Raw genomic sequence first — 26,142 nt, forward strand, 5'->3', positions numbered from 1 at the left:
TAGTTCACAGCTCATCATCTGAAGAGTTTTGGCATTCTGTTGATCACTGGAGTTGAATTTCTGTGCTAAGGACGGTGGCAAGTAGAGATATATTCCTAGTGCCCTGCTTCTAGAGTTGACCACTTGAGTTCTCTTTAAGGGAAAATGAAGTTGAAATTGGTAGGCCCACTAAATGACCCAGATCTTAGAACTGAATACCTGCCACTTTTAATCTGTGAGCCAATAGATCCTTTTCTATTACAATTGGATGTGATGATTTTGTTAAAGATTCTTACATTTTTTTCTCTTGCACGTTTGAAGTTGGTGTCATAACTGTTCACTCAGCTTCTGGCTCTTAGTATTGGAGCCTCTGTCATATGGTAGAAAGAATTGGGCTTTAAAGTCAGACATATGAGGAGCTGAATTCTGGGTTTCTTACTAAGTAACTTTGGGAATGTTGAATAATTCTTGAAGCTTAATTTTCCTCATCTATGAGTGATATTTTAAGGATTATGTGAGTTAATAATGTGATTTACCCAGCAAAGTGTAGGTAAATAAATATTGGCTCACCTCCAAATTGTATTTGGCTGAGGAAAAGGAGAGAACATAAAAGATAACCAATTTGAAGTTAGCAAGCCTAGGAAGCTGGCTAGTTCCAAGCATTCTTCTGATAGATTCTTTTTTTTTAATAAAATAATCATCTTATCTTTACCTTTTTTTAAATTAAAGAAATATACCTGAAACTCTAACATACACAAACAACATAGCTTGCCAGAGAAATGACGTTTATTGGAAAACCCATCAAGAATTTTTTTCCTCTATGAAAATATCCAATATAAGAAATGGGATCCAAGAAGCAACGTGACCAGAAAATATAGTCTGAGCTCTTAGAGATTCCAACAGTATTTTGATAATAGATGATGTTCACCTGCCCAAATGAACCAAATGGTTATTCAGCCAAATAACCATAAAAAATGTCTTGATTTTTTTTTCTTTCCATTAAAACGAAAGGTAGGTTTTCAGATCTGGGCCATCTGGTCTGCCTCAACATCTGATAAACTGCTGAGGCAAGTGAATACTGAATAGACGCTTCTGGGTCCTTCATTGTCAGGCACGGAGCAAAGCAGCCATCATTCAGCAGGAGCTTGGGATGCAGGGCTCACAGGAGGGCTGAGTGAAGGTTGTGAGGTTGATGGTCTCCAGGCCTGGGGTGGGGTGGCTGGAGTTGAGCAGGAAGCAGGTGGGCACACAGGGCTGAGGAATGTGGCAGGGTGGGGGGCAGTTGTCACAGTAGGTTGGCTCCAGTAACCAAGTCGTGTGTGGGCAGGTGCTGGGCAGGCAGACTCCGCACCGGCAGCATTTGTCAGAGGAACAGATGGTGGTGGCGGGGCCGGTGGGGACGCTGCAGCAGCAGGGCGCACAGCAAGCCATGACGTTGGGAATCTGTGTTTGCTCTTGGTTTCTTGGAAAGATGAGGTTTCTGAGGTACAAATGTCTCCTCTTGCTTTGAAGCTCTTATATACCCTCCCCAGTGGGTGTTGGTCCAACCAGAAGGCGTCCTCCAATTTTTGTTTACCCCACCCCTCCTCACTAAGATTCTCTAATCAGTTTGGTATTTACTTGTCCATTAAGAGTCCTGCCCTTATTAAGGTAAATCATGTTTTTGACTCATCATGTCATTTTTGTCATAAGATGATTACATTTTATCTTCACAGGGTCCTGGAATGCCAAACCTTATATGAATTAAGGATAATCAGTGTGAGAGACAATTTAGCTATAGTCTCAGAGGCTATATTCATGTCCTTGTTTTTCTCCCCCTTAATTTAAAATAATATGCATAATGTACAATTTTTAATTACTAATTTCAGTATATATAACTCATAGTTAATTGGACCATTCTCTCAATAAAGTCAACAAGGACATGGCTACTTATAGATGAATGTTGCATATGGCTATATGCATCTCAGACATATTTACTTTATTTATTGAGGCTATAATTCAGGTTCTATTGAGCAAGTGGGGTGATAGCCAGAATGGAATACGATGAAACTCCTTTTCGTTATTTTTACCCTATTCCAAGTTTCCAGAGGTTGTATTACTCTGTTGTTTTTTTTTTTTTAAACAGTCTTTACTCAAAGTTATGCCAATCTTCTAGTGAGTCAAAATGTAAATTCACTGGGAAGAAAGATCCACCCAGTTGCTGACTTTTGTTAAATGTACCGTTAAAAGAAAATCACCTCATCTTATTCATTTTCAGATGAATGCTGTACACTAAATCTAAAATAAGTTGAAACAAGGTCAAAAGCGTAAGTCATAAGATTCACAAAACAACAGTGGGTTCAGGAAGCGGATCTGATCCAATGTGATTTAGAACTATAGAAATCTTTTTTTCACGGGCTTACTTCCTACTGTGCATGTTTATTTGTTTTCATATCTTGGATCTTCAGTTAGGTTGTAAATTCCTTTGAGGAATGCCTTATACAGCATTCTTCACCTCAGTTGGCCTTGATTTGCTGGAGTCTTAGGTTGGCAGATGAGGAAGTGGGACTGAATAATCTGTAGGTGTAATATCCTGATTCCAGCATCTTCACATACTTCCCTTTGATCAGCACAAAACTATCCAGGTAGTAGAATCTAAATTACATAATTTGTCGGTTAGCAAGTTGTTGTTGAGGAAACACGAAGTATGGATTCTTTGGTGGGGTGTTTCTGAGGGGACATTACTGAAAACCAACTTGGCCTGTTTAAAAGAGAAGCAACCTGGCTGAAACAAATGGAAAATTTAGTGGAAAATACTAAATGTCATTGGTAAATAAGCCTCATGCATTTTATGAGAAGAAAAACTCGTTAGTGAAGTTGGCTTGACTTTTGCTTAAATATTGATATGTATCACAAAGCTTATCAAATAAAAAAATTAGTGCCCTCTAGGTACTTTGCATCTCTGTGTGATCATACTGTTTCTTGCAGTGTCCTTCCCTGCTTCTCTACTTCTCAAATCCTGTTCATTCCTCAAGCATCAGCTCAACTATCTCCTTCACAGCAACCTTTAGGTGGTTCTTCTAGGTGTTTTCATTCTTTGCTTTCACAAAGTATGCCACCAGTCTTTTCATTTAGACCTCATTTCAGTCTGTTATATATTATGGCTCATCATTTATATCTGTCTTCCTCATTCCAATGCAAACTCTCTGAAAGTGGGAATTATGTCTTCATCTTCTTTGTCTCTGTCAAGTACCTAGGTCATAGTAGGCATTTGATAAATGTGTATTGAATTGGATTAAATTACAGATTAGAATGAAAAAGATACGTATTTATTTTAGAATAGCTCCTTATAATAATAATAATAATTTAAATAAGCAGAACAATTCATTTCATTTGTGCTTTTACACCTGGTCAAAAACGGTTTTACATTCAAAGCTTCACCTAAATGAGTCAATGAAAAAAATATGGCTCAGCTCAGTCTTTGGGGTTTCTTCTGTACGTGGATGTTTAATTGCCAGTTTCTCAGAATCTTTTAAAAGGAGATATGTGAGATAGTTACTTAAGAGGCAGGGGAAACATTAAAATTAAAAGTAGGTCCTGACCTTGGAATTTAAAATGATGTTAAGCTTAGGGCTTAATATATTTGACTATTCAGGCAATTTTCTTCAAGTATGTACATATCCTTGTGAGGCCTCCTTTTGCCTATGAGATTTATGTTGATGTCATCAGACAGTGTCATTCTGCTGGACATATTTATAGGTTTATGATGTACATACATGTGTCAAGAGTTGTTTGGTAATTACAGCATTAAACACAAGACACCACATGGTTCAGGGCGCAGTGGTGTTTAGTTTTAAAGTGAGGAGGTCCATGACAGCATTTATTTGACTTCTCACTGGAAATCATCATTCAAAACATAGAACAGTTCTGCAAAACTGAAGACACAGGGTCAGAACATTTTCTTCCAGAGCTTTTAATTAAAGACCATTTGCTGAACCGCCCTTAACGACTATTGTTGTCCCTTGGGGCAATGTGGGCAAGCTCTCAGACCTATCTTTGGCTAACAGCCTGGTGCTTCACACTTAGTGGGCTGGACACAGGTTGTGACAGAGATCCCGCTCAGGTTTGGAGGAGGGTGGCCGCTGTTGAGCAGCCAACATGATGGCATGTAGGAGTCAGGCTCACAGCAGGGTGGGGGGCAGGTGTCGCAGCAGGTGGGCTGAAGGAGGCTGATCTCGTGCGGGCAGGTGCTGGGTAGGCCGACTCCACATTGACAACATAGGTCAGAGGAGCCCATGGTGGTGGCAGGGCCAGTTGGGATGCTGCAGCAGCCTTGGAGACAAGACTCACAGCAAGACATTTTGTTGCAAAGGAAGATCTACTACAAAGTTGTTCTCTGTGAGTCTTTTATATCAAGCTGTCTCAGGGAACACAGCTTCTGTCCATCAGAATGTTTCCCTATTATTGTTTGTATAATCCCATACAAATAACTCACTACCTTCTTATTTATCAGCTGCAGGATGAGCTCTCCTTAAGTTTTATTTGGTTGTGTTGCTACATTTCAAACGTGCTTCCTGTTGAGGTTTCAAAATGGTATCAGTGTAGGTTCTCCACTTACTCCATCGTAGGTAAATACTTCACTGTCTTTTCTAACTTTCTTCTTTTTTACCAACCAGAATTTGTTCTTACAAATGATCACTGCTGAGTGTAAAGAATCGAGAGTGATTTCCCTGGGAAGTAAGAAATGATCCTTCTCAAAATGTGTGCCCTCATATATTTGGGAAGTCAAAACCTCCGGGACTTTTTTCCTGCCAGATTCACCTTGCTGTCTTTTCATGGATTTGAGGGAATAAATGAATATCAGAAATAAAAAAAATCATCTTGGGAAGTTCAGAGCCTGCTAGATGATTTTCTGTATCGATCCACTACATTATCTGTGTACACAATTATGTATAAATATTTAAATAAGCTCTCAAAGGACATTGTGTTTTTTTTTTAACCAGGAGTCTGAACATATTAAAACATAGTTCCATAAGACTATATATGGTCTGAAAAATGAGCTTACAACATGAAAAGTTCTTTCTTTTCAGAAAAACCAACTGCTCACCTGCCTATTTCATTTTTCAAAACTGTCAAAGCTGGTAGTCACTTCCTATCAAACATTTAAAAAATTCCTTCCACTTTAATTCAGTGATAATATTAACATATGTCCAAAGCTAGTACATATCTACAGTAAAGGATGCTGGTAAGCGAATCCACTCATTATAAGTCAAGTATTTACTCAATCTCTAATATATTCTGAAAAGTGTAGGAGAGATAGAAAAATAGAAGGCGTGGTGCCTGCCCTCCAAGAGTACAAGGTCTGATGGAAAAGGCTAGAAATCCCTTTGCGTATGATTCAAACAATGTATAATTAAGTACAGGACAGGGTAATGGGAGGAGTTCTGGAGCTAGGTTTGAATCCAGATTATAAGTTACATGTTGTGTACCCTAGATGAAGTTATTTGGGCTTTAGTTTTCTCAACTACAAACTACAAACTACTACCCCTCACTCGATTTCCCTGAATGATAATGTCTTACAATACCATTGTGCGTTTGTCAAAACTGAAAAACCAACATTGGTACATTGCTGTTAATTAAACTTCAGATGTTATTCAGATATCACTAGTTTTTCCATTACTGTCCTTTTTCTGTTCCAGGATCCAATCTGAGATCCCACAATACATTTAATCATTATGTCTCCTTAGTCTCCTCTGATCAACGACAATTTTTCTCAGTCTTTCCTAGTTTTTCATGACCTGAACAGTTCTGTGGTGTACTGGTTAGGTAGGGTACAAACTCCTTTTAATCTTATTTGACAGTTGAGGAACCTGAGGCAGGAAGTTAAATGACATGACCAAGGACACATAGCTAGTAAGTGATGATTTAAAGCAAGGACCGTCTGGTCGAGGAGACTGCTCTCTTGACTGTCATATAGGGGACATTGCTCTGACAAGAGTGTAGGCTGCACTTTGCCTCACGATTAGTAGCAGGTAAGATTTGGTAGAAATTACTATACCAGATTACTGGGGGTCTTGACAGCCACACTGAAGAATTTAGCCTTGATTCAGTAAAAATAATAAATAAATAAATTGAGTTATTCTAGAGTTTTGAGCAATTCAATTTAGCCATATTTATAGTAGGGATAGAAGCCTTGGTCTGACAGAGGTATAGTTTGGATGAAGGGAGAGGCATGGTCTTACTGAACCAAGGTTAACTAGGAGGCTGTGATCAGGCGTCTAATGATCAGTGTCTAAATTAGGCTAGAGTCAGTGAAGATGGAAAGAAAGGCCTGGAGGCCAGGAGAAATTTGAAAGAAAAATGATATGACTTGGTTTTCTGTTCTATTATCAAGGATAAACAATTATTAACTTTACAGGTAGTTTGTTTTTGCCTTGAACTGGGTTATTGAAACTCATCAGAAAATCGAAAATGTGGTTTGAGTTGCCATTCTATATTTCAGTGCAGGGTTAATGACCCAGTCAATGTTTTTCTTGTGCTGAGGCTGCTAATCAGTATTTAAAGTCTAACTTTAAAAAAACATAACTTGTTTTCACCTTAGAAACATAAACAATTTTTCCTAGACTCACTGTGTATACTCATTTTGTCTTAAACTGTAATCACCTCAGAGAAAGTGAGTTATTATATACCACCAAATATACAATTTAGGGGGATAGTGGAAAGTGTATTGTTAAGTGGCATATACTTTCTCCTGGATAAAGAGAGCCATACGTAATCCTATTTGTCTTGGACATACTGCTGTCTGCAAAGGAGGTGTGTGCTTTGGTGTAGTGGAAAGAGAAGCGGCTTATGGATTCAGGCAGTTTTAGGTTTAATCCCCTCTCTGTCACTTACTATTTGTGTAACTTTGGGAGTCTCCGTTTTCTCTCCTGTAAGGTGTAGAGAATGATGGTAGTTACCTGTCTTTGTTTTTTGTTAGAAATAAATGAAACCTGTACCTCTGAAACAAATAATACATTAGATGTTAAAAAAAAAAAGATAGTGGGAAGGGAAAAATGAAGGGGGGGGAATGGGACGGGGAGACGAACCATGAGAGACTATGGACTCTGAGAAACAAACTGAGGGTTCTAGAGGGGAGGGGGTGGGGGGATGGGTTAGCCTGGTGATGGGTATTAAATAGGGCACGTACTGCATGGAGCACTGGGTGTTATACGCAAACAATGAATCATGGAACACTACATCAAAAACTAATGATGTAATGTATGGTGATTAACATAATAAAATAAAATTTAAAAAAAGAAATAAATGAAATAATGCCCATGAAGCACAAATTAGAATGCCCAGTAGATATTCACCAAATGTTAGCTATTATGAATAAAGTAGCAAAAGTGATAAAGTGGGATGGAGTTGATTAGTGGCATGGAGTACTTGTTACTTGAAATGCTTCTGGACGATCTAGAACCATAGACTTTTAAAGCTGAAAGTGTCTCTAGAGAGCTTCTGGTCTACCAGCCTGTTTAAGTGATTTAAGACCGGAGACCCACAGAGCTCAAGTGACTGGCTCAGGGCCACAGAGGCAGCTCAACCGCAGAGCCACACATTTTCTGGGTTCCATCTGGGGCATTTTAACTAGAATCAAGGATCTTCGAATGCCTAAAGATCCACAGTGGTAGTACTTGGACACTCAGACTTATTTTCAGTATTAAAAATGAAGTCTAAATATTTATCTCTTACAAACATGAATGAAAATGTCAAACTTCTTTGCTTTTGACTAAAAAAGAGGTAACTTGGGTATATTAATCCTAAAATTCTCACTAATGCTTATAAATGTACTTATGAACAAACATGAAGGAAGCAATGAATTATAATTTTACAAAGGTACATGGGGAAAATAATATTTTTCAAGAAATAAGGGGATGCCTTTTGGTGAGAAAGGTAAGAACCATAGTGTGGCAGTAATGGCGAGTGAGCATCTCTCACCATCCAGAGTGGGGCTCTGTTGGGTCGTTTGATTCTCACAGTAATCCTGAGACACAAGCAGGGATAAGAGTATCATTTCTGCTGTGATAACAAGGAAACTGATGCTGGAAGGGAAGTGAATGGCCCAAAGTTCCAAGGCAAGTCCAAGAAAATATATGAGATTGCACGTTGGGTACTTTCTGTAAATACCTTACACACTTGGAATTTTCCAGGACAACTAAGGAGATGAATTAATGGTCATCATAAAAGTTTTGTTCTAAGAGGAACTGTGTGTTTTTGCTTCCAGAATTGTGTGCCTATTTCTTGTGGATGGAGACTACTGCTCTATAGCCTGATATTTTCAGTTCATTTTAATGCCATGATATTATATGTCACTTGGATTAGTAAACTTTCAAAGATCATTCTGACTCATGTAAATCAAGCCTCATTTGAGGGAGCAAGGAATACCCAATGAATGCTAATATTCAGAATTGATTTTTCTAGAAGACGGAATATATCAAGAAATAGGTGTTTGTTCTTCTCCAAATTACATTGCATTTTGAACTTGGAATTTCACTAATGACTATAACTGAGGGAATCAAAATTATTTCTACATGACAGCAAAGTGATCAGTTTGTTTAGTCAGTTAAGGAAGAAAGAAGTCAATTTTAGGGACAATGGAAATTAAAATAAGTAAAACATTTAAAAAACGTATTAATCTCCAGGTTCCAGCATAGGGCTTGGCATAGTGGTTGTCTTCAAAAAATACCTATTAAGTAAAAAGATCCTACAAAATGACCTAGTGAATTTTTCACTTTTCAACCCGTCACAAAGAGCTGGTGTCTAATTTTCCTTTTTTTATTAAAGATTTTATTTATTTGTTTGAAAGAGAGAGAGAGTGAGAGAGAGCATGAGAGGGGAGAGGGTAGAGGGAGAAGCAGACTCCCCGCCAAGTTGGGAGCCCGATGCGGGACTCAGTCCCGGGACTCTGGGATCATGACCTGAGCTCAAGGCAATTGCTCAACCAACTGAGCCACCCGGCACCCCAGTATCTAATTTTTCAATGATTCCACCACAAATGCTCTCCTTCTGCTGCGATAAATCTTGGATAAGATGACCTGCTATTCAGGTTTAGGTAGGCATTCCACTTTCCCTGAGAGGAAATATGAGAATAAATCATCACAAAGTCACATTTGCTAAGCCAGAATAAAGTTTATTAAGGAATAGTCAAAATGGTTATTTCTCAAAGAGCAATGAAATGGCCTAAAAGACCGAAAGAAGGTCTCCAACTCCACTCAAAGGAGGAGAGAAGAAGTTGGGTGAATTCATGAAAACATGGCCCAGGGACTTGGGATTGATTTAGCCTGACGTAGGTAGTAGCAGGTGTTGAAGGCCTGCTGATGAGCCCCACATTCCTGAACCTGTGCAGAGACGTGTTGCTTAGCAGGGCTCACAGGGACTCTGACAGCCAGGCTGAACATAGGTGGTCAGGTTGATCCCACTCATTCCAGGAGTTGGGTAGCAAGAATTGAGCAGCCAGCAAGTTGGCACATAGGTGTCAGGCTCACAGCAGGGTGGGGGGCAGGTGTCACAGCAGGTGGGCTGGAGGAGGCTGATGTCATGGGGGCAGGTGCTGGGCAGGCAGACTCCGCACCGGCAGCATTTGTCAGAGGAGCAGATGGTGGTGGCGGGGCCGGTGGGGATGCTGCAGCAGCAGGGCACACAGCAAGCCATGGTGTCAGGAGTTAGGGTTTTGTTGGGTTGAGAAGAGAAGTCTATTGGTGTCTCAATGCTTCTCTCTTCTGCCTTGGCTCTTATATACTCACCTCCCTGGGCGTCAGCCTATTACCAAGATTTTTTTCCCCTGTGTTTCAGTTTATAGCTATCTCCATTAAAACCATCTAATTACTTAAGTGTTTATTACCTGAGACACACTCTTTATCTCATAAAAGGGGCTTAGGTTGTTTTGTTGTCAAATTAGGACTCTTCATGTTGGGCTCTTTGTCACTTTAAGGACATTTCATTTCAGTCTTCAAAGGCACCGAGTCATCCTCTAATCGTTATACATCATTAGTGATGGCCTGGTATGCTAGGTATCTGCAAATCATCCCCACATTTCTTTGTCTACTTTCAGATGATGAGATAAGTAGGCTTTTTGATTGCTAGTCTATCAGCAACCAAAGATTCTATATGATAATTTAGGTCTTCTGCCTGAAAAAGTGCTAAAAGTCTTAGATTTATTTTTCATGGCTCCAAGAAGCTGAATTAAGATGAACAGATGGGATCTATAGAGAAGGAGATTCTGATTCTGTGTAAAGAAACACTTTCTTAGAGAGCTATAGAAATAATTTGCTTTCTGTTCCCTCCATGCGTGTGGTGAACGATAACCTGTCAGGGACAGGCAGATGGGAGTCAGGAACTGTACAGTGACGGATGCCCTTTAAAACTCCATCCAACAATGTCATGGATTAAGATTATTTGTGACCCAAAGAACAGGCATATGGGGCCATTTAGAGACAAAACAGTGCAGTATATCCTAAAATGAGTTCCATGAACATCTGTTCGAAGGAACATTAAAGGGTTCTCTGGTAAATACATTTGGGAAATAGAGTTCTTCATTGGTGGACCTTCCAGAGCCTTTAATATGCTAAAACACTCTGTGACTTGCCAATAAAGAGATAGAACATGTATTTTTCTCCAAACTTACTTGGCCATGGAATCATTTTGTTTGTTAATTTCCATAGGTTAGCTTCATAAATTAGTGTTCTATGGAGCACACTTGGGGAGATTTCCAAGTTACATCTAAACTACTAAAGCCCTAATGATAGAATTATTTAAATAAATAAAGGCATAACACTGTGATGTTTTAGATGCTTTGGAGTAGGAAAAAATATATATATATATTTAAAGATTTTATTTATTTATTTGACAGAGAGAGACACAGTGAGAAAGGGAACACAAGCAGGGGGAGTGGGAGAGGGTGAAGCAGGCTTCCTGCAGAGCGGGGAGCCCGATGCGGGGCTCGATCCCAGGACCCTGAGATCATGACCTGAGCCGAAGGCAGATGCTTAACGACTGAGCCACCCAGGCGCCCCTGGAGTAGGAAAAATATTAAACTAGTAAACCTTCAGAAATATTTTACTTTGAAAGTCTTAAAGAATGTTTTCTTGACCCATCTTCATATAAAATGGCTCAGGCTTTAAAAATAAGTAGAAAATTGTACATGATAAAGGTGTCAGAAGCCAAAATCAACAAGATGATGGATCCAAATGATGCTTAACATTAAAACTGCTTTCATTTTAGCCATCTTATCCCTGTTAGAATGATTTTGTGGTTTTGGATTCTTCTGCTAGAATTTTGCTTGTTGTCCACGTTACTTTCATAGATATCTCTTAGTTCAGTCAAACCCTCATTGGCTGAACACCTGCTGCAAGTCAGACATTGCGTAAAAAAAGGAGCAAATAGGAGCCTGCCCTTGAGGATGTTGTAGAGGAGACACAGAGAAGTAAACTGGCAAATGACAACATAGGGTTGTACATTCAGGATTTTTAGGTGAGGTGTGGGAGTTTGGAAGTAGGTATCACTGACTTTACCTGGAAGATTCAGGAAGTACTTCATGAAAAGGGAACAATAGGGTGGGTAGGGAAGGATGATTAGGAGCTTAGCAGGTAGAAAGGAATAGGAAGGGAATTTCAGCAAGTGAAGCAAGGAAACAACATGCCATGGGTGCGTTCGTGGGATGGCAAGTGTTGATTGGGGGAAGCACAAAGCACAAACTCTGGATCTCCCTTTCTTAGGGAGGCTGTGGAGGAGAACAGTGGGAGATGGAGTTGGAAAGGTGGGTTAGTGCCACAGTAGGAAGAATTTGCTCTGTACCTAGAATGCTACACTCAGGATTTTGAACTTCATCCTCTTGGCAGTGGACATTAGTTAAAGGTATTGAACAAATATGGGACATGTTTGGATTTGTTTTTAGAAAGATGACTAGTTTTGAGTAGAGGCTCAGTAGCAGCATCACTTACTAAGTATTAGGCCTTGTGCTGAGTGCTTTATGTGTGGTACAGTTCTCACCACGAGCTTATGATATATGCAAAGTTGCTATCCCTGCCGTTTTACAGATGAGGAACCTGGGGGTATAAACAGGCTAAGTAAATAGTAAGGGAGTAAATGATGGAGATGGCATTTGAAGCCAAGCAGTCTGGCTCCAGAATCTGCGCTCTCAACCACGATGTTATATTCCCTCTTGGTGGGTGGGTGGGTGGGGGTATTGTTCTGACTAGAGTGAAGACAATCCTCAAGATGAGTTGTTGTGAGATTGGTGGAAAGGGTGGGATCTGGTTATTGAAGGTCTTGAGACCATAGAAAGGGAGCTGATTTTAGAACCTGTTTTCTTAACTAAAATGCTAGCGGTAGGAAGGAGATAATTTGAAGGCAGGGACAGTGAATGGGAAGGTATTTGGGTGTTCTACGGGGATGTTGAGGAGGGTGTGATTTCTGTCTTAGAGGGTATCATAGAGAAGAGGGGATATATCTGGGATTTCTCATCACATTATTCAATTTCCTGGGGACCACTAGTGGCACATCAGTTTCCACAACAAAACTAATATTCTTGTTTTAAGATGACTACAACATGGTCATCTTATCCTCAGCTAATAGGTAGCATTTATTGAATATATATACCATGTGCCAGGCATAGTGCATAGTATTTTATGCACATTTTCTTCCTTACTTCGTACAACCCTATAAGGCCAGGACTGTTACTACACCAACTTCCCAGAAGACAAAACTGAGAGTAAGGGTATTAAATATGACTTAAAGTCATATGGCTAGTGAATGGCACCTTGTCTAATAGCAATTCCTCACACTTATTAATAAAAATCAGCATTTTTCTGGGATTAAATTTTACATAACTAAATTTTGTACATTTTTTTAAAATTAGTTAGTTCATTCAGCAGAAGACCCAGCACTGTGAGAGACAGCACTGTATCTGAGACCCAGATACAGAAGTTAACAGGTAAGGTAAGGTAAGGTCCTTGCTGTCAAGGTGTTCATTCTAGCAGGGGAAGACAGACAATAAAAAAATGAAAGAGTGGGGGCGCCTGGGCGGCTCAGTTGGTTAAGTGTCTGCCTTCGGCTCAGGTCATGATCTCAGGGTCCTGGGATCGAGCCCCGTGTCGGGTTCCCGGCTCAGCGAGGAGTCTGCTTCTCTCTCTATCCCTCCCCACTGCTTGTGATCTCTCTCTCAAATAAATAAATAAATAAAATATTTTTTAAAAAATGAAGTAGTGACCACAACAAGTGACAAGTGCCAGAAGAAAATGGAACGGTGAAGTCACAGAGTGGTTGGAGGTGATGCGGGGAGTACACTCCGCTGGTCAGGGCAGTCAGCGACAGCCCTTGCCAGGTGGCTGGAGTGCATGCAGCAAAAGACCAGTGTGAAAGTAGATGAGGTTCATGGAGGTAGGCAGGTGCTGGGCCGTGTAGGATTTTGTAGGTTCAACAGAGTTTAGGTTTTATTCTAAAGGCACTGAGAATGCACTGGATGCTTTGCAGCAGGGGGTGAAAACATGTGTTATGTTCTGGGGAAAGGGAGGTGCTGCAGGTCCATAGTGGAAACAGAACAATCTGTGGTCCAGACGAGAGGATGAGGCGTGTTGCCAGCGGTGGATGAACTGGTAAGAGGTGGAAGAGTTGGGGAGACATTTTTGAAAGTAGAGATGGTAGGTTGTGCTGATCAAGAAGATGTGTGGAGAGACAGACCAAGGACCATGTTTAGGTCTCAGATTTACTCATAGGCAAGAGGGGAGCTGAGTCACAGAGCTGCCATCTGGGTTGGTGGAAAGGGGTGGATGATGAGGTCAGTGTGGGACCTGCAGGGTGAGCAGCCTGAAGCCCATGAGAGGGAGCAGGGCTGAACACACAGGAGGCTCCACCACCCAGACACAGAATGTGCTTACTGCCAAGTTGTTGGTCTGGGATGAAAGGTCACTTTTATGTGTGTTAGTCACAGTTTGTTGTGAGCCTTTGTGAGCTTTACCAACATCCTGGATTTCTGGGGTGCTGTCGGGAAAATCCTCCCATGATGGCACCTCCCGAGTCAGCAGGAATGTCAGTGTGGTGAGATTTCACACTTCGAGGCAACTCAATTTTCTTTAAGCCTGATGGAACATTTCATCCCTTCACAAAAGCAGGCTATAGGAGCCTTTTCAGTTTGTCATCCTAATAAAAATGCCTGTAAGTAAAAACATTCGGTCTTTGTTTTCTGAATTGCATGATCTTTTCAATTTCTGGGGAACTCCTTTATAATATCAGTTGGAAGAAAACATAGCTGGCATCAGGACTGCTATGGACATCAGTCCTTTCATTGCATAATGTCCACTTTATTCTTTGCTGAGCAGGCAGGCAAAAGATTCTGGGTTTGGGTTAAATGGTGGACTTTGGGGGCCTTTTCCAGATATTTTCTAGTGTGTGGTTATAGCCCAGACAGATATAATGCTTGCCAGCTTATTAGCCGTGTTGTTTGGGTTTCTTTTAAATGGAAGTAATGTTTTGTGACTTGAAGACCGCTGATATTGACTTAAAGGGAGTGAGTGAGCCCTTCCACTTTGTCTCACGTGGACGTGTATGATCCCGATGCAACATGCCAGAGCAGGTCTCACAGTACTATGGCACATGCACGCTTCACCCAGCTTCTGCTGGCTGGCAGTACTGCCTATTTTTCTTGGGGGGTTCTCATGTGTTATTGTGGGCTGTAGAATGTGCAGATAGTAACAGGAGATTATACATAGTTAAGGTATAAAATATGTGTTAAGTAAAATTAACCTGGTTGGGAAAATGGATGTTCAATAAAATTTGAATCCCTAATATATGCCAGGCACTGGGAAAATCAAATTTTCAGCTGTTCACTGTGTGAAATCTAATATTGAGACAGTTAAACACAATTATTCTATAGTAAACTTAGGGTTTTACATCCTTGGAATTATTTGCTAACAATAGTTATATCTTATAATTTTATTAAATTGGATGCTTTTGCCCATTGATTGGACAAATCTGATTACTGGATTGAATTAAATAGCTACTGAATTTTCAAAGAATTCCTGTAAGTAGTTGAAATTTTTTTAAATTAAGATGATTAAATGTTTATGTATTTAAATATTAGCTGACATGATGACTTTAAAATATATTTTGAGTTGTTTAATATACAGCTGATTTTATAACAACAGCAAACCCTCATATAGCATTTACTATGTAGCAGATGCGGTTCTATGCTTTACATGTATTATGTCATTTAATTCTTACAATAGCCCTATGTGGTTGGTATTGAAGGTATCCTTTGTTTTATAGATGAGGGAAACTGAGGCATAGGGAGAGTAAATGAGTTGATCAAGGTCAGCAACTGGTAAATAGTAGAGTTGGGATTTGAACCCTGGCTATCTGGCTCCAGAGTCTGTGTTCTTAATCACTGTATACTAATCCACAATCTCTCCATTGTTGATTATTATATTTTTGAAGAGAAAATATGTAATTTAGTTTATTTCAGCCAGGCTTTGTTGATACCCTGCTATTTGCCTTGCACTGTGCTAGGAGATTTAGGGGACTCAGGGATGGTTTAGTTTCTACTGGGGTTCGTTGGGCACTCAGGACTTTAAGCAGAGTAGGAAAGTCATTCCAATTGTAGTGAGCAGCTTCAATAAATGCACAGATGTGGAAAAGAACAAATTGTCATTAGGAGGCAGTGAATAGTGAGTGCACTATGTCTAGACAATAGTCATGTGAGGTAAAAGCTAGATGGAGAGTCTTGACTCTCAGGCTGAGGAGTTTGAACTTAAGTAGGTAGACCATTGAGAGCCACTGGCATGTTTTTCTAAAGCAGGGAAATCACTTCATTAATCTCCCCATTTGTAAAATACCACATTGCTAGAATGTGTAAGGAATAAATTAATGCATTAAAAATGTTTAACGTGGTGTCTGAAACATAGTGCTCAATAAATGGTTCTAAATAAAGGGTAGTTATTGTTAAGTAAATGTTCTTTTTCCATCATTCACAGGTGAACACCTGTGAATTCTATTTAACAATGGGGTGATCTAGGGGTAAATCTAGGAGTTTAGCTTTCCAGTCTCTCAGTGTCTGGAAAGTCTTCTGCCTGTTCACAGTCTTCAACTTTGCAACCAGTAGGGGCTCCACCTCTACAAAGGAAGGACTAAGTGGCCCTTAGCCTTGCTTTGCTGGAACCCTGTGAGGCTACTGGGAAGCAGTGTCTCCTTCTCTAGTACCTTCTGCCATGTTGCCATTTTGTGGAGGTAGTCCAAGCAAACCCTCAGTAAGATTTATTACTTAGAGGGGACTGAAGCAAATCTGTCAGCTTGAGTATGGATTTCTCCATTCTGCATTTCTCATCAATATCTGTGGTTTATGGGAAGTGATGCAACTCACATTGAAATTCCGTTTGAAATTTTAACTGGAGAACCAAGATGTATTAGGATAGCTTATAATCATAGTTGGTCAGCATTCATCAGTAGGAATTTGGCTTCTTGGTCCATTGGGAAGAAGTATGTGAAGAAAAGAATAGAAAGGAGAGGAACATCATATGCGGGAAAAAATTCCCACAAATTAAAAGTGTGCAGATGAGTTGGATAAAGAAGGAACAACCACCCAAATGGAGTAAAACATCACCCTGGGCAGCCCTCATTCTAGTTTTCTCAGCTTTATCCTCCACTCTTGTGTATCTGGGTGTTGTTAGCCTCCTAATAGTCCACAGGGTTTTGTACTCCTAAAGATGTACAACTGAATGGAGAGGAGGAAGAGAAAAAATTATTAATTTTTTACATGCCAAGCATATTGCTATTGATAAACTTATTTGATATAGGGACACTGTGAGGTATTAGAACCCCCATTTGATAGGCAAGCTAAAACTGGGTAGATTTGTGATTTTCATCTTAGGTCTTCTGATTCCTTTTTTTGTCCCTTCCTACAGTTAAAAATGTCTTTAGAGTGATCAAAGTGTACAACCTGTACTCAAATACAATATAACAAGATATTTGGCTTACTTCCAGTCTCAGCCCCTGGTCCACACTAATTTCTATTCTTAACCTTTGTATGCTTCTCTGTCATTTTTGTCTCTTTTCAATAAAACAGTAAGTGTTGGGGTGAAGTTTCAAAATTCTAACCTCAGAGTTTCCTGAATTCTATCTTTAGGATTCATTATATTGTCTCCTTCCTCCCTCATGATGCCCCCTAGGGGAGAACCATGAGTTCCGCCTGCTTCAAGATCTTCCTGGCTGTTACTCTAGATAAACCTCTGTCATCTTGACTCTTCTCAAACTTTCTCATGGCTCACCACCTCAGTGGCTCTGAAAATCCAGAGTTCCTTCACTTCTCCATCCCACAATGTTATAAACCTACTAGGATCTTTTCTGCAGGTCTACAGGTCTCATCTTTTGAACAAATGAATACTATCTTTACTTTATTCTGGTTCCATTCAGACCAAGATTCCTCCTATCCTTTTGAGAAAAGATTTAGTTTGTCTCTTCCACCTAAGATAAATACTATATTGAAAATCTTTTAAAAAAAAATGAAGAGCCCCAATATGACAAATATTTGGTGCTTTGGATTAGTCTCTCTGAATCTCACAAGAACACTTTTACTTAACTCTCAAGTCCCCAGGCTCACCCTATGGCTTTCATGCTTCAGTTGATGTGATGATTCAACATTTTCTCCCTTGAAGTTTCTCAAAATCCCTTTGTATTCTTGGGCTTTTAAAACTAAGTTTGCCTATTAGCGTTTAATAGAATAACCATGATGGAAAGCAGGTCTCTCAAGTCAGAGTTATGGTTTTGGGGATAAGTCAGTAATTAACAAAGGGCCATCTGTTGTCAGTTCTCCACGGCACAGCCCACTTTGTGTAGAAGGTTTTTAATAGAAATGGTAGAGCTTTCTTAACTACAGAGCTAAATGGTGCTGAGTAATCTTTCTAGTTCCTCAGTCAGATTCTGTCAGGCCTCCAATGTAATTCTCTGGCTGCCACCTCCAAAGCTCGGAGACATTTTTTCCATAGTCAGTTCCTAGGGTTAACCAAAGTAAGTGGGAAGTCTGAACAAATGGTTCAGTAAATAATCTGAATTTTTAAAGGCAATAAGAGTGTTAACAGTGAGGATCCCTTCAGGAAACAAGAACCACGCCCATTATTTGAATCAAGTGAATTTTATATGGAGAATTTTAAAATAAGTTCTTAGGTAACTAAAAGGGTTAAAAGGGGATACTAAGATGTTACAAATGTAAGAACTGCAGAAAACCCTGGGAATGATAGTTTCTTTCAACGGAGGAGGGAGGGAATTAACACTTAGAAATTTAGAGAGGGGGCTGTCCTGCAGAGCCAAGACTCAGATGTTTCAGTTAAACTAGCTGGCTGGTGACTCTGAGTGGGGTGTGCAGTGAAGCAGGTTCTGCAAGTGTTGAGAAAACTGCAGACAGGATTTAGGTGCTTCTCTGGAAAGGATCTGCAGCTGCTGGAGTGAACAAGTGTTATTGGGAGATAATCCTGGGAATTGTCAGCAAACAGGAAGTCCCAATTAAGCAGAAGGAAGCAAAAAGGAAGGAGCTCCTTCCTTCTTCCTCTTCAGCTTTGCAGCTTTCCTCTGTCACCCCCTAGTGGTAAAGCCCGACAGAGTGGTTTCCAGAGCATCACAGGGCGGACAACAGCAGGGAGGGCATGAAGCTGGGACAGTAACTTAACACCTGGCACAGAGGAGCTTACTCTGAAAGCCCACAGCTTCCCAAATAGGCATCTTTGAATCAGCTGAACCAACGAAATCAGAAAGGGAGACAAACCATAAGAGACTCTTAACTACAGGAAACAAACTGAGGGTTGCTGGGGGGAGGTGGGTGGGAGGATGGAGTTATTGGGTAATGGGCATTAAGGAGGGCATCTGATGTAATGAGCACTGGGTGTTATATCAACTGATGAATCACTAAACTCAAGCTCTGAAATTAATAATACACTATATGTTAATTAATTGATTTTAAATAAAATAAAAAATAAATCAGGTGAACCTCCCCACACCATTCTTTATTTACAGTTCCTTAATTTCATTGTCTCGTTATGAGTTTTGGAGTCAGAGTTGGGTTCATATTTTAGTTTTTACTTCTGAGCAGTGTGACTATAAGCAAGCTATTTAATTTTATTCATTAAAAAATATTTTGAGATATGATTGACATACAAAACTATTTAAATTTAAATAACTTGATGAGTTTGGAGATAAGTATATACCAGTGAAACAGCACAATCAATGCCATAAACTCCCAAAGTTTCCTCTTCTTTTTCTTCCTTTTTTGTGATAAGAACACTTAATATACATCTTTTTAGCAAATTAAGTATACAATACAGTATTGCTAACTATAGACCCTATGGTACACAGTAGATCTCTAAGACTTACTCATCTTGCATAACTGAAGCTTTGTACCCTTTGACCATTACCTCCTCAATTCTCCCCACCCCTGAACCTCTGGTAACTGATGTGAAATATTGGGGTTCAGGAGCAGTCAATAAAGAATTCGTGAAACATCTTTGGTGCAAAAAGCGTGGTTTTATTAAAGCACAGGGACAGGACCTGTGGGCAGTAAGAGCTGTAGTGGGGTTGTGAAGAGTGGCTGATTGTATACTTTCAAGTTGAGAGGGCATTAGGGATAGCATGAGTCTCTAAGGAACTTTGGAAGCAAGATTTCCAGGACCCTGAGGGGCTAGTAGTTAGGAAAAGTCCATTTACTACTATCTAGTAAAACCTTAATCATGAGACCCTTCAGGTAAATATCAGTGTTCCATATACTTGGAGGATGATTGCTAACATACATCTTCGGTGGGGGTAGAGATAAAGGAAGTTTCCAAAGGGATTTTTGCAGGATCCTGGAGATCTGGCTAATGTCAAGCTAAGGTTGTCTTTTGCCTCTAGCAAAGTATTAACATCAAGGCAGTTGAGTTCCTGGAGAAAGGTTACTTGGCCTGTATTAAATACTTGTTAATGGGCTGTAAGTTGTAAGGAAGTTTAATTTTTTTTTTTTGCCTTTTTCTCCACATCAGTAACGACCATTCTATTCTCTGCTTCTATGAGTTTGACTATTTTAGATTTCTCATAAAAGTGGTGTCATATAGGATTTGTTCTGTATCTGGCTTATTTATGTTAGCATAATCATCCATGTAAACAACACGATTTTCCTTCTTTTTTAAAGCTGGATAATATTCCATTGTATGTAAATACCACATTTTTTTTATCCATCATTCATTGTTGGAAACTTACTTTGCTTCCATGTCTTGGATATTGTGAATAATGTTGCAGTGAACATGGGAGTACACATGTCTCTTTGAGATCCTGATTTCAGTTTGTTTAACCTCTTTCAGATTTAATTTACTCATCTTACAAAACCAAGATAACTGTTTCACAGAACTGATGGAATATTAAATGAAATTGGGTTCATTTGAAGTTTAGTCTGGGTACAGCATATGGCACTAAACAAGGGAAGGAGAAAGAAGAAAAATAAGGAATATAGTTTTTAGATTATAGAAATATAGTTTCTATAATCCTTCTAATTGGTCATAAGACGGTAGTTGATATTTATAACTCTCTTCCTCCACTACGCATTTTATGTTTTCCTTATGCTCAATCAGGACTTCAACTGGTTGAGATTCTTCACCTGATAGGGGATGATTTAAAACTTCATTTCTGAAAGGAAAATCTACAATGGTCCTTTTTCAGGTTGTCAGTAGATGGGTTACGCTAGTACACTCAAATATAGTATATATTGAATTCAAAATGCAAAAAAGCCCACCAAGAGTTGTGCTTTTCCTAGCTGAAGATAGGTCAAGGGACAACAGGTTTTCTTTCACTTTAGAAAGGAGATCTCAACATGTTCTAGACAATTTGACTCCAAGAAGTTTCACTGAGGTGGTGACCTCCTTAATTTTTGTGGGGTTTATTTCCAACCCGGGAGTTTCACATGTGTTTACTAAGACATCTAAAGTACTTGCTACTTCCTGCTCCTCAGAAACAATTAGCACGATGTCATCACTATAGTGGACTGATATGATGTGTGGAATGTCAAGATGGTTAAGATCTCTGCTGAGTATATTATGACAGAAAGCAGGAGAGTTGACACAGCCCTGAGGCAATATTTGTAAGGTTACTGTTAGTCATACCAGTTAAAAGCAAACTACTTCTGATTGTCCTAGCAAACTGATATGGAGAAAAAGACATCTTCATGTCAAAAACTGCATACTTCCAGTTGCCAGGGGCTATGTTGATTTGTTCCATGAAAGACACTCCATCTGGAACATCAGCTCCAATTGGGACCATTACCTAAATTAGTTTAAAATAAAGTAGATAATTACTCTTATATTCTGATTTGTCTGCTTTTTCCATAGGACAAACAAGACAGTAAGTGGGGAGATGCTAGGTATCACCACTGGGCTTTATTCAAGTCTCTGAAAATGGCACTCATCTTCACAGTTCCTCCAGGGATCTGGTATCATTTTTGATTTACTACCCTTGTAAGGAGGGGAACGTCCAGTGGCTTCTACTTGGTTCTTCCTACCATTTGAGCTTTATTCCTCAAGCCAGAGTGCTAAATGTGGGGATTCTGCCAATTGTCAAGAAGATTATCCCAGTTATAGATTCACAAATTGAGGAATTGATCTCTGGACCTACTGGGTCCACTGTGATTAAAATGAGTGGTAAGACTCCAACTATCATCTGGCCACCATCAGCCACCACTTTCACTGATGGACTGGAGTGACATTTTGGGTCTTCAGGAATTAGTGTCAACATAGTGTCTGGTAATCCCCTGAGTAGGCAGAATTTGGGGTCCTATGACCTCTGAGCCCTGGTGTCATACCCATCAATATGTTACAGGACAAAAGGGACTTTGCTCTTGTAATTAAGGTTACTAATAAGTTGACTCTAAAATAAAGAGATTATCCTGGACTATCCAGGTAGACTGAGAGACAGTAACTTAACTGACACAAAGAGGAACTTATTCTGACTTCCACAGCTTCCAAATAGCCATTTTTAAATCTTCTGAACCTCCTTACACCTCCTTCAAGTCTAGTTACTTAATTTCATTCTCTGTGAGTTTTGGAGTCAGACAGATTTGGGTTCAGATTTTAGTGGTTTGTTTGTTTACTTACTTACAAGAATATGTGATTTAAGCAAGCTACTTAGCTTCATTTAGACTTACTTTCCTCACCTACAAGCCAGGATAACAATATCTATTTTAAGGATTGATGTAAATGTTAAATGAAATAAAGTGTGCAGAAAGTGTAATTAGCCCATAGGTCACAGTGGTTCTCCACTCTCTCCTTCATGCCTGTCTTCCCTATCATTTCCCCCCTTTTCTGCCTCTTGTCCCTAGTCTTTTTCATTGTTTCTTCTGTCTTTTCTCTATTTTGTGCTTTTCCTTTTCATTCTTTTCTCCATCATTTATTACCTTAATCCCCCCACCTGATTTTCTTCTCTCCCTTTTGTTATCCATATGCCCATATTATGGTCAATGAACCTCAATTAAAAATTCTCTCTTTTCCTTTAGAATTTGTGATTGATGTGCTTTTCCTATCACTTAACTGTTTTATGCATCTCAAGTCCTCATAGGTGTCATATATAGGAAGTTTCCATTTTGAGAGCTTACTGCAGTCTATTGCATAGTGTATTGGTTAGAAATGTTCTAGGTTTCCAGTTTTGGAAAAACCAACAGATATTGGCTTGATCAAAGGACTTTTCTCACAGGTAGGCAACTGCTAGCAATGGTGCAGAGGCTCAGCTATGTCAGGACCAGTGTCCCTTCCATTCTCTTGGGATTTTGTAGTTCCAGGAGTCATATCTGTGTTTAAAGTGAAAAGAATAGTCTGGGTGAAGAGGAAGGAGAAGCACCAGCAGTATATGTCCCTTTTATCAATAAAAGGAAGGTTTCTTAAAAGCCCATAACTGACTTCTGTTTAGATTTCACAGGCCAGTCCTGTGTCTATTTCTATAACTTTATTTTTTTTAAATCTATAAGCTTGTTATTTTAATGCTGGACTACAGGCATCTGCGGGGCATAGTCGGCAGAACATTTTGGCAACATTTTAATGTTTCTATGGTTTTGTCTTTTTCAGAATGTTCTATAGTTGGAATGATATAGCATGTAGCCTTTTTAGATTGGCTTATTTCATTTAGTAATATGCATTTAATATTCTTCCATGTCTTTTTGTGGCTTGATAAATCATTTCTTTTTATCACAGAATGGTATTCCATTGCATAGATGTAATACAGTTTGTTTTTCCATTCACCTATTGAAGGACATCTTTGTTGCTTCCAATTCTTGGCAATTATGAATTAAGCTGCTATAAACATTCATGTGTAGGTTTTTGTGTTTTGTGTGGACATAGTTTTCAGCTTATTTGGATAAATACATAGGAGCACAATTGCTGGATTGTATGATAAGCCTGTGTTTAGCTTGATAAGAAACAGCCCAACAGTCTTCCAAAGTGGCTGTGCCATTGTGCATTCCTACCAGCAGTGAGAGAGAATTCTTGTTGTTCCAGCAGCATTTCACCAGCATTTGGTGTTGTCATTGCTTTGGATTTTAGCCACTCTAATGGTGTGCAGCTTGAACTCTTTTTCACTCTTTTCCTGCCATTTAGAATGATCTTCAGGACCCCAAAGATTGCTTCCCTTCTGAAGCCTTTCCAAATGCTGCTCCTGACATAACCCCTGCTGGTCCCAAAGTGATCTTTTCCTTTTTGAAATCCCGTTTCTGGCCCTTCCATCTTCTTTTTTGCAGTCTACATAACCAAGATATTACTTTCCACAGCAGTGGCTATCCAGAGCCTCTCCACAATTTCTGAGTGTTCCTGAGGCATTACTTTCTTGTAGTTTCCCCTGCTCTGTCTGGGTCCTGGGTTGTCTCTAACTCCCTTTGAATCAACCCAGACATGAAACTCAGCTCTTTCACTGGTATTCGCAGGAAAGTTGACCTGCCCTAAGGATTGTGTGAGTTTGTAACTTAACGGGGTTGAATCATAGAGTAATATTCATGACCTCCTGACTGGGTCTCTCCTTTCTTCTTTCTTCTTCTCACTCCCTTTCTGGAGTAAAAAAAAAAAAATCCTCCTCTCTGCCTCATGTGTAATTATATTATCTTACATCCTTCTCTTAGGCTTTTATGTTTGCTGACATGCATGTCACATGTGATGCACCTATTATAAGTTGGACCATCAAGGCTATTGGCCACAGAAGCATCTCCCTAAAGGAGAGGGAGATTTTTTTCTACCAACTATTAAGAGAATACAGTTTATCTTGTTAAATTGTTTGTAGCTATTTTCACACATATACTTTTTCTAAGCTTGTCCATCTGGCAGCAGCTGGAGCCACAGTTCCCACTGGTGGAGCAGGTGGGAAATCCACAGAAGCTAGTGGAGCAGCAGGCCATGGTCAGGCGCTGGGTTGAGAGTTGGGTTGCTTGTAGGTGTTTTGGTGGTAAAGTCTATGTCAGGCACGCCTTTTATATATCTGAGCCAGCTTCTACTTATAAAATTCTTAACATCCTTGTTTTTGTTTAAATTTGTTCCTCATTGGTTCTCTGATTGGCTTACATTGAAATACTTATGACCCATTATAAGCAGCAGTTTAGAATAGCAAAGTCCTGGATAGCAAAGTCCTCAAAGATAAGAGTTAAGTCTTAATCTTTCTGATCTCCATAGTCCCTGCTTTAGAAGTGGTGGTCAATAAATGTTTATAGAATGAATGAATGAATAAAAAAAAGAAAAAAAAAGTGAATGAATACACTATATATGATTTCAGTTTCTTTTAAAAAGAAATAAATGTATTTCTTTCAGGTAGGCATTCACAAATTATCACAGTTAATCCATTTTAGGTACAAGTAGAAACACAGACTATGGTTTGTTTGCCCAGTTATAGTATTTATTAAGAAATGACAGAAAACACTGTATCATAGCTGTAATTGAAATAGCCAATAGACAAGATCATTATGATCTCACCCTGCAAAAAAAGGGATGGAATCAGTTGTTGAAAGTTGAAAAAGTCTAGCCTACTCCTTAGAAAGTGAATGTTGAGTGAAGAGTCCATTCTCTCTGGTGACAACTGAGGAGAGTCACTTGACTATACTCTGGTGCCTTTGATGTTAGAAAAAAATGTTAGGTAAACAGAGCTAAAAATAAATTATAAAGCAGGGAAGAATTAGATTTGTGGGTAGTTCTCAAGAATTAATTCCACAGTATATCAGTAATTTTCAATCCTGCAGAAAAATCAGAAATAGTATATCCAAAACATTTTGATAGTCAGCTGGTGGGTTCACAAGCATTTCTGTGTCAGCAGTGGACAGTCAGGGTATTCACTGCAGAATGAAATCAGATAAAACTCATATACTTGGTAGCCCCCATAACAAAAATGCAAATGGAAGTCTAAGAACTTGTGGTGGTCCAGGGGTGGTTGAGGAATTACGCTATTCAGATCTTGTGTCCTGGGCAACTGGAAATCAGCAGCCTGGCTTTCAGCAGGTGGGCTCACAACAGGTGGGCTGGCAGCAGTAGCAGCAGCAGGCTGGGCGGCAGCAGGACTGTCCACAGTAGGATGGGCGGCAGCAGGGGGCCTGGGCATGGTGCAGCTGGCAGCAGGTTGGGGGCGTGCAGCTCACCACACAGCAAGGGGGCAGGCAGGTGTCCTCCACGCGGCAGTCAGGGCGGCACCACCTGACTCGGCAGCTCACAGCTCCGCAGCCACCCTCCTGGCCACCACCAGTGCCACAGCTGGTCCCACCGCAGCTGGGCTGGCAGCAGGTTGGCTGGCAGCAGCTGGTCTGGCAGCTGGGCTGGCAGCAGCTGGTCTGGCAACCGCTGGGCTGGCAGCAGCTGGAGCCACAGTTCCCACTGGTGGAGCAGGTGGGAAATCCACAGAAGCTAGTGGAGCAGCAGGCCATGGTCAGGCGCTGGGTTGAGAGTTGGGTTGCTTGTAGGTGTTTTGGTGGTAAAGTCTATGTCAGGCACGCCTTTTATATATCTGAGCCAGCTTCTACTTATAAAATTCTTAACATCCTTGTTTTTGTTTAAATTTGTTCCTCATTGGTTCTCTGATTGGCTTACATTGAAATACTTATGACCCATTATAAGCAGCAGTTTAGAAATTACTTTGTTTTATAGTTTCATTTGGACTCCTCATATTGGTCCTTTGCTCTTTGGAATACAT

At 39.9% G+C, this 26,142-nt stretch overlaps 3 protein-coding genes and 1 pseudogene across 3 annotated transcripts; all 4 read right to left on the reverse strand.

Annotated features, from left to right (window-relative positions):
* Window positions 1–1,113: 1,113 nt before the first annotated feature.
* LOC113908050 (keratin-associated protein 3-3-like) lies at window positions 1,114–1,410 on the reverse strand. Its single transcript, XM_027567947.1, has one exon. It carries the CDS (start codon window positions 1,408–1,410, stop codon window positions 1,114–1,116), a length of 297 nt encoding a protein of 98 aa, XP_027423748.1.
* A 2,557-nt stretch (window positions 1,411–3,967) lies between these two features.
* Window positions 3,968–4,318, reverse strand: LOC113939064 (annotated as a pseudogene).
* Window positions 4,319–9,113: 4,795 nt separating this feature from the next.
* On the reverse strand, window positions 9,114–9,685 carry LOC113908042 (keratin-associated protein 3-1). Its single transcript, XM_027567927.1, has one exon. It carries the CDS (start codon window positions 9,649–9,651, stop codon window positions 9,358–9,360), a length of 294 nt encoding a protein of 97 aa, XP_027423728.1. The 5' UTR covers window positions 9,652–9,685; the 3' UTR covers window positions 9,114–9,357.
* Window positions 9,686–25,450: 15,765 nt separating this feature from the next.
* LOC113908089 (keratin-associated protein 9-3-like) lies at window positions 25,451–25,876 on the reverse strand. The gene has a single exon (XM_027568055.1). The coding sequence runs from the start codon at window positions 25,874–25,876 to the stop codon at window positions 25,451–25,453; it is 426 nt and encodes a 141-aa protein (XP_027423856.1).
* Window positions 25,877–26,142: the final 266 nt, after the last annotated feature.

Source organism: Zalophus californianus, chromosome 16 (genome assembly GCF_009762305.2).
Source record: "Zalophus californianus isolate mZalCal1 chromosome 16, mZalCal1.pri.v2, whole genome shotgun sequence".
NCBI classification, from domain to species: domain Eukaryota; kingdom Metazoa; phylum Chordata; class Mammalia; order Carnivora; family Otariidae; genus Zalophus; species Zalophus californianus.